General features: G+C 40.2%; 1 protein-coding gene across 2 annotated transcripts in view; it reads right to left on the bottom strand.

Annotated features, from left to right (window-relative positions):
• Window positions 1-2,047: 2,047 nt before the first annotated feature.
• MSTN (myostatin) overlaps window positions 2,048-8,500 on the bottom strand; it is a 7,499-nt gene continuing 1,046 nt past the window's right edge. The window contains exons 2-3 of one of the 2 annotated variants that reach the window (XM_063342007.1): window positions 6,578-6,951; window positions 2,048-4,158 (exon numbers count right to left, since the gene is read on the bottom strand). In XM_063342007.1, coding sequence (XP_063198077.1) covers window positions 3,778-4,158; window positions 6,578-6,951 — 755 coding nt within the window. In that variant the 3' untranslated portion in view covers window positions 2,048-3,777. The remainder of the gene's footprint in view (window positions 4,159-6,577; window positions 6,952-8,500) is intronic. The other variant, XM_063342008.1, reaches the window with a different exon arrangement.

Raw genomic sequence — 8,500 nt, 5'->3', positions numbered from 1 at the left:
GAACAGGGTAAGAGGTAGGGGTAGAACAGCATGGGCAAAGAGATGGGCTGATGTCACCTCGAGTCCTGTGTTCAGTTCTGGGCCCCTCTGTACAAGAGGGACATTGAAGTGCTGGAGCGTGTCCAGAGGAGAGCTACCAGGCTGGTGAGGGGTCTGGAGACCAGGTCATATGAGGAGAGGCTGAGGGAGCTGGGCATGTTTAGCTTGGAGAAGAGGGGGCTGAGGGGAGACCTCATGGCCCTCTACAACTACCTGAAAGGAGGTTGTAGAGAGGTGGGGGTTGGCCTCTTCTCCCAGGTGAATAATGACAGGAGCAGAGGAAATGGTCTGAAGTTGTGGCAGGGGAGGTTTAGATTAGATATTAGGAAGAATTACTTTACTGAAAGAGTGGTCAGGCACTGGACCAGCCTGCCCAGGGTGGTGGTTGAGTCACCATCCCTAGAGGCATTTAAGAAACCTCTAGATTTGGCACTTCAGGGCATGCTCTGAAGGGCAGAGATTGTAGGGGTTTTTTTTGTGTGTGTATGGTTGGACTCGATGATCTCAAAGGTCCTTTCCAACCATGAAGATTCTATGATTCTATGTTGGGAGGGGGGCTGGGCAGTAGGGCCGAGAAGATCTGAAGCAAAACTGAGATGAGGGACCGCCCCATTGAAGGTGCACACACGTCTCAGGGCACTTGAACACTGCCTTGGAAAGCTGGATTCTACCTGTGTCATTCCTTTGGGGTTCTCAAAATGCTCGGCAAGGAAAGGAGGCTGTTTATGTCTTGGAAATTATCTCTCATTGCCTATCTTCCTTTTTCTGGGTACGCAGCTTAACAGTGATATTTGAGTGACACATAAAGCTGAAGTCTCTAGGACCTGAGCCTTGGAAATATAAGGATGTAACGATAAGAACTGAATGAATCATTGACATCTCGAGCTGTTTGCCAATAAACACATTAATTATGAATCATTTGGCAGCTAAAATCAACAAGGACAAAGCCCAGTGCGTGTTCCTTGAGGTGCCACTTGCATGAGAGGTCAATATTAGAAACATGGGAGCCAGGACTGTTCTACGATAACTTCCAGTTTGGCAAAATACAAAGGGCAAATCCTGCATAAAATTTCCATGGAATAAAATTTATCTGAATGTCAAGATGGAATGATGTTTGGAGTAGATGCTTTTGGAAATTCATATTATTTCTTTTCTCGGTTTTGGTTTATTTTTGTTTTCAGTGATACCAGCAAAAAAAAAAAAAGTCCCATCACTTGTGCACCGCATTTGTGCAGGGTACAGGTATCAGTAGGCAGACAATTATGTCACTTATATGGGGGTAACTGAATTTGTGTTAGCTTTAGTTTAGCTATCGGGAGTAAAAATAATCATGCAGGTGTTGTAACAGGACTCTGGTGCAGAGTGGGGATATATTTTATTTGCTATCAATCAACTCCAAAATCCATGCTGCTGCGTCTCTGCCGCTGTTGCTGTATGAACTGACCCAACTAAAGCGAGTGAAGGTGTAACCACACGGTATATGATGGAAGTTCATTTGAAGTCTCCGAATGGTTTAAGAGGCTTTTGGTATGCCTGGTGCAGAGAGATACTGTTCACAGTTCATATGAGCAGGATGGTGCCTGAATGTCACAAGTTAAAAGTCCAAGGGGCAAAGTGTTGGTCTCCCTTAAAGCCAGTGGAAGTTTAACTTCGACAAACCTAGGTTTTCTCCCATAATTCTGTAACCTTGATTTTTGGAGAGGAAGTAATCGAGTTGTACTTTTACTTCTTGTGGCTTCACCAAGACTCCGTATTCCTAAGCGTTTTTAAATTATCTTTTATTTACTCTGATTGTGTTTTGTGGGAAACTAAATTGAAAGTGTATTTAAGGGCCCCAGAGACCTGCTCTGATGAACTCCATCAGGAGAAGCTGAACATCTGCTTGATGCTCGGACACAGCTTTAGCAGAACTCCTAGTCATTCAAAAGAAACTGCAGAAAATCTGTTTGCTTTTAAGTTTCAAACCTCATCACTCAAATTTTAAATTTTAATGTCCTTGCATACAAATAAAAAAAAGTAGAAAACTCAATACAAAATTATTACCACCTTGACAGAAAATATATAAAAGAAGAAGAAGATCAAGCATTTGTGCAGTTTTAGGGTGGTTTTACGCAAAGCAAAATTCAAAACTGAATTCTGGAATATAAGAAAATATGTATCGTACTAGCATGAAGATGTTTTAACAGTGATTGTATTGTCTTAACAAACACCTGTTTTATCAGTTGTCTTTCACATGTGAAATGAAATGGACTTTATAGTAAATAGAGTTTTTAATTTCAGTTAACAATATTTTACCATAAGGAAACTGTACAGAATTTGTGTGGTAATCCATGTACTATGTTTACTCAAATAAAGGTAATACTTTGCTGCAAACTTTTAAATATAATAAAATGCATTTAATAGCAATCTTTTGTGGTATCATCATTATTTATGGACGTAACATTCAAAGTACAGAAATTAAGTTGTGGATCAAAATGACCATAAAAACAGTAACCCAAAGAACCTTATAAACATGTCAACACCCATCATTTATCACAGATGGCTCATACCAATGTAAAAAACATATAAAATGCAGTATAATTCTCAACATATGGTTTACTTTGTTGCATTGTTCCTACATATTATTTGTGTTAAAATCCAGGAAATTATATTAGGAAGAGAATATTGGTTTTGTTTATTAAACTAAAGTACAGGTGAAAGTCATTCTTTTCTTGCGATGAACATATACCAACAGTGATTAAAAAATAAACATTTATTTACAAAATATTGATGCATACATATTACACAAGTCAGTTATATCAAAGTGGTTTTTTAAACAATATCTGTAGCAACCAACTATTTGCATTGGTTTATCATAGTGCAAATGGTAATGTTGCAAAGGCAGGTTATAATGCGGGATTATGATTTGAATGCTAGCCTTCTCTGCTGCCTTTTGTTTTACTACATCTAGAAAACTATTCCCTTTCATTTAAAAAATATCTATTTCTTGCGAATGTTGAATAGTGTACCTGAGGATAGGGCAAATTCATTATTATTCTAAATTCTTTCACTTAGATAACTATCTCTCGATTTACTCAGCCTGCTTACATAGCACCATTGCCATTGATTACTAACATACTAATGAGAAAAAGGAATGGAAACACGCTAAATACACTATGCCATCCCTAATTTCAGGATTTATCCATTTATGTGGAATTTCACAATTCTGCACTATATATTCAAGTGTTTAAGGATGATTCTGGTGGTATTGTGTGGCGGTGTATATGTTACCGGTATATATTTTCCTGTAAGTACAATATTAAGAGAAGCTGTGAAGAAATGGACTTAAAAGCCCGCTCCTTCTGTCCTCAGGTGAGAAGGAACTTGCTTTTAATTACCAACATGTACTGAAACCTGCATATAAATTTGCGTCTGAATGACTGAACATTGATTCCCTCGCAATGTAAGAACTTCGCGTATTAAATCCGGTGATTTTGATTGTAGCTTTTCTTTTTCCCTGGCTCAAAGCCAGCCGTTAGGTAACTATATCGTCCTTTAGTTCATGTTCTGTAGCTGGTGCTGCACTAAATCTGTACGATTGTAGGATAGCCTATCATACAGCATATAGGATGTCGGCAATGCCTAGCATACGTAACTTCACAGTTTCAAAGACTGGTAAGTGGGTATAACTTTTTTTTTTTTTTTTTTCCCCCCTCGGTAGCTTCCACAATTTACGAAGCGGTGGATCCCACGACGATCTCATGAGCACCCGCAGCGATCTACAACCATGGCCGGTATCTTGCCGTATATTATTTGTTCTTTCCCGTTGAAGTACAGCATGTTTATGGGGGACATCTTGGTGGGCGTGCAGCAAGGGCCTGCCGAACCTCGGGGGTTTGCTTGGTGTACAAGGTGAGTGTGCGGGTATTTTTGTAAAAATACAAATTCGCATTCTCCGGAGCAATAATTGGCTTTGTATCTTTTAGGTGCGATAATCCAGTCCCATCCGAAAGCTTCAAAATCCACTGTCAGCGGGTAGCGACAACATCGGGATTCTGTCGAGTGCTCATCGCAGTCGAGGCCAAAATCTCTGCGGGACCGTTTCGGTGTGTCTGTAACTCTGACCTCTAAAAATGGGTTCTGTGAGGAGAGGAGAAGGAATCAGAAGCACTACGGAGGTAAACCTAAGTTCAGTAAGAACATGCAAACAGATAATATCTCAGACAGATGTATCAAATTAATATCCTCAAATAATTTTTGTGAACAACACTTTGTCCTCCTGCAAATCTCTGCCACAGCTGATCTCTGCTCAAGGATTATTCCTCTTTTTCATGCTGAGGACCAGCATTTCCCTGCTGTTTCTCTATAAAGAGCTGTAATTTCTGAGTATCTCTTTCTGAAATCACCATCATCTCACTGCTAGCACCGTTTCTGTTAACTGCTAAAAGGTTCCAGAAATTTGGAGGATGCTGAATTTTTATTTTTGATGTGGGTTTTGTTTGTTTGTTTTAAATAATAGTAAGAGCTACTTTTTTTTTTTTTTTTTTTTTTTCCTATGGAAGAACTCCCAAAAGGAAAGAAAGAAGTCCAGAAACTTTTCAAGGGCAAGATCAACTGGTGTTGGTCTCCCTTTTGTGAGTCCTTCTGAAATTCCCTCCGTTAAAGTCATATTCAGTTCAGGCTCTCTGGATAACCAAGGAAGGCTTCTTGTCCAGACCAAGGAGGAGAAAAATCACTCCATAATTGCTGTCGTTCTTGAATGACTGCAATGGCAGTAGAAATGAGCGTTTCACCTGCTGGTACAGGTTACTTGTACTTCACAGCTTTCCCCTCCACCAGAGGGCTGAATTTGCCGTACTGAGTCTGGAGGAGCAGCAATATTTTGCCTCCTGAAAGAGCCCTGTGGCCAGGAATGTACTTTTGGCAGATCTCTGAGCCACGTGCTTCCTAGCGAAGGTGTGTTTCCACAGTCACCAACTGAGAATAGAACGAAATTACAACCTTCACAATCACGAGTTTGAAAAAGTTCCCAAAGTTTCCTCCCTTCCACTCACTGGTTTCAGCCCCGTGTGCCGGTTTGGCACTGACCGGGCTGTCCCATGAAGGAAGAGCGTTCCTTAGGAGTAAATAACAGCCCAGCTAACTTTGTTACATGGATTTGTCCCTTCCAAGATACCCGCCTCTACAGCTGCAAATTGTCCAGCTGCTGGAGATGCTCCTCCCAAAGGTAAATGATATGGAGCGGGGCTTGGCGAGAGGAGCATCCCCTTGCTGGGAGCTGCCGGAGAAGAGAGGAGCCAGAGGGAAGAGAAGTTTCCTCTCCCGTTATCAGCTGTGCATCTAACCCTGCCCTGCTGCTGAATCGGTTTGTTTTTACAGATGACGATAACCATGGATTATCCACACGTGTGAAAACACAGTGTTGCGTGTTTGAAGGGATGGAGGAGGTGAGGACGTTCCTTATCCTGATATCCAGCCGGCCTGTTTCAAGTATGGGAGATCCACATCTATACTGGATCTACAATTAAGATACCACCGAGTTTTTCCTTAAGTTCTTTTATCTGCATTATACTGCTATGAAGTTAAACATTACATAGCTACATAAATGCAGTTGGACTCGATGATCTTAAAGGTCTTTTCCAACAGAAATGATTCTGTGAGTCTATGATATACAGATTGATTTACTGCATAGAAGCGAAAATACAATAATATTCTTTATACTTTGTTCAAAGGAGGGATTTCTTGGTTGTGATTGTTTCAGCTGCAATAGGTTCAGGAATTTTTACAGGTGGTCGAGGATTAGTGATTTGCAGAAACAGATAACGAGGAAAATGCTGTAGTTTAACTGGTACACTTCAGATTTTATTTGTTCATCTATACTTACAAAAAGGAACCAGATAGTTATTTTACGCTCTTTCTCACGATTATGACCCATTTATTGTAGCAGGCAGAATTTCTCTATTCAGACATTTCTAAAAGGTGGAATGATGCCCTCCACCACATTATCACACACACTCTATGTACTGAAAGGTACACAGCATTATGAAGAAGATCTGTTCTCACATTCATTAACATAGATAATTCTGGCTGTTGTTAACAGAAAACATATGCATACAGAATAGGGAGAAACTCCCGGACAGTTTGAATGCAGAAAGCTTCCTCAGCACTATCAGAGGCAGCTTGCCTATCAATGAAATTATCCAATGACTACACTGTTTAGATTTACTGCTTATTAAACAGTATTTGCTCTCAAATTTGAAAACAAGGTTACTTTTAATATTACCATCCATCAATAATTACCAAAGTATTTTCCAGTTAATGCCTCTCAATGTCTTAGTGAAGTACTGCAATTTTTCTCACTTTTTCAAATAGGAAACAGAGGCACAGGAATGCTATCGATTTTGACACGATCAGAGAGCAAAGAATGAAAGATTTGGCTATACAGAGCTTGTATCTTCCATTTCCTATGCAATGCTTCCATTTTATCCTTCAAACACAACTTAAATGCTTTCCAATAAAATGCAAGATATTTAAATGGGATTTTTCTGAATAAACTTACCAATCCATCTTCACCTGGTCCCGGGAAAGTTACAGCAAGATCTCGTCCATTCTCATCGAAAGCTTTTATTTCGATGCCTAAATTGGATTCAGGCTGTTTGAGCCAGTTTTGCAACACTGTCTTCACATCAATGCTCTGCCAAATACCAGTGCCTGGGTTCATGTCAAGTTTCAAAGATCGGATTCCAGTATATCTTGTACCGTCTTTCATGGGTTTAATAAGTCTCAGGATCTGCACAAACACTGTTGTAGGTTTTTGGACTTGCCTCAAGTATATCCACAATTGTGCCTTTACTACTTTGTTATATTGTATTTTAGAGCTAAACTTAAAGAAGCAACATTTTGGTTTTCCCTCCATTTGTACAAGAAAATCAGCTATAAATGAATGGAAAGAACAGATTACTGAACAGGGAACAGAAAGAAATAGGCATATATAAACCCCATTATTTTTTTTTTCTAGACCATGTAGGAAGTCTTACAATAGGTTATAAACAGTATCAGTAACAAAGTGGATTTAACATAGTTCATTTTCTGTGGTTTATGCTCTATGGCAAATTTAATGGATATCAACAAAATCATTACGCTACCCCCTGAAAGCAACATCATGTGACAAGGAACCGACGATTGCTTTGTAAACAGGCTAAAATGAGGTTTGGCTAATCATTTTCTACATAATTCTGGTTGCTGTCTTGTGCTCCGTGGGCTAAGCCGAGCGGAGCTGTGCTCGGGCTGAAACTCGGAAACGACGGGCAGTCAGGAGAAGGTGCACGCTGTGGGGGACCTTGGCGGTCCTCGGCGTGCTCGGGGCCCTGACCAGTGGTACCGGTGCCGTGGGCTGACCCGCACAGCTGCAAAATTGCCTCTTTCCCAAACACAAACTGCCCGGGGAGGGGGCACAGCCTATTCCACTTCACAGCGGCTACTACCCGCTCGCTGCTGGTAGTCATCCCCTGAGGACCGTCACAAAGCATGCAGAATAGCAACTTTGCATAAGCTGACTCAACATGTATGTGGTGATCCAGCTATTTCTGGTTTACTAAGTAGCCTTAGTGAGCTTCCCATCGTACGGAGACAGCCATGGGCAAACTACACGAGCACTTTAATCTCTTTTCTAGATGGTAAAACAAATAGTTAAAAGAGGTTTTGCTTTCTTTTAATTTGAACAATATTATAGCAAAGTCACGTGGAGCGCTGCGTTCCTCCTTCCTGTGGACTACGATGCAGCTGTCATACCTAGTCATGGCCATATCTTTCCATGCCAGGATAAAATGGGTAATACTGATCTTTAACGGTGCGGGGCTTTGACATTCATAAATCTCACCACTTAAGATACCTGTCTCTTTAGTGCATTTAAAATAGTTTGAGGGCTTTTTATAAAAAGCAGGACATGAACTCGGATCAATGAAGTATAATGACTTTTTTTTTCAGTCATTGTAATTATATAATGGTTTAATTAAAAATAGTTATAAAGCCTTGGACGTAATAGGCTGGGATGAAACTGCTGGCAGACCTCAACTTTGTGATAAGGCTGCAGTAATATATCGCTATTAAGTACACATCTTATTAATGAATAACTTAAAAAATTTTACAGATGAAGTTACTTTTTCATCAATGCATACGTTTTTAGCTGGCTAGAGCAGCTGGTATGTTATTCCAGTGTGTGTATTGTAACAATATCTGTAACTGCTAACATGCCTTGTATGTCCTGTCATCTTTTTCCTTTTTGACATCATATTCGTAAGTGTTATTTAAAAAAACAGCTGCCATAGCCAAATACTTTAGCTGATGAAGAACACGAGATACCGTATGTATTAGCCGTGCAAAAGATACTTGATAGGAGCCATAGCAGATGTTTAGCACTCAGAAGATAACTCAGAATCTGCTCATTCAGTAAATGCCTTCATTCTTCCTTGGCACGACTACT

The sequence above is a fragment of the Chroicocephalus ridibundus genome, chromosome 7 (genome assembly GCF_963924245.1).
Source record: "Chroicocephalus ridibundus chromosome 7, bChrRid1.1, whole genome shotgun sequence".
NCBI lineage: Eukaryota > Metazoa > Chordata > Aves > Charadriiformes > Laridae > Chroicocephalus > Chroicocephalus ridibundus.
This window is presented reverse-complemented; position numbering and strand designations above follow the sequence as displayed.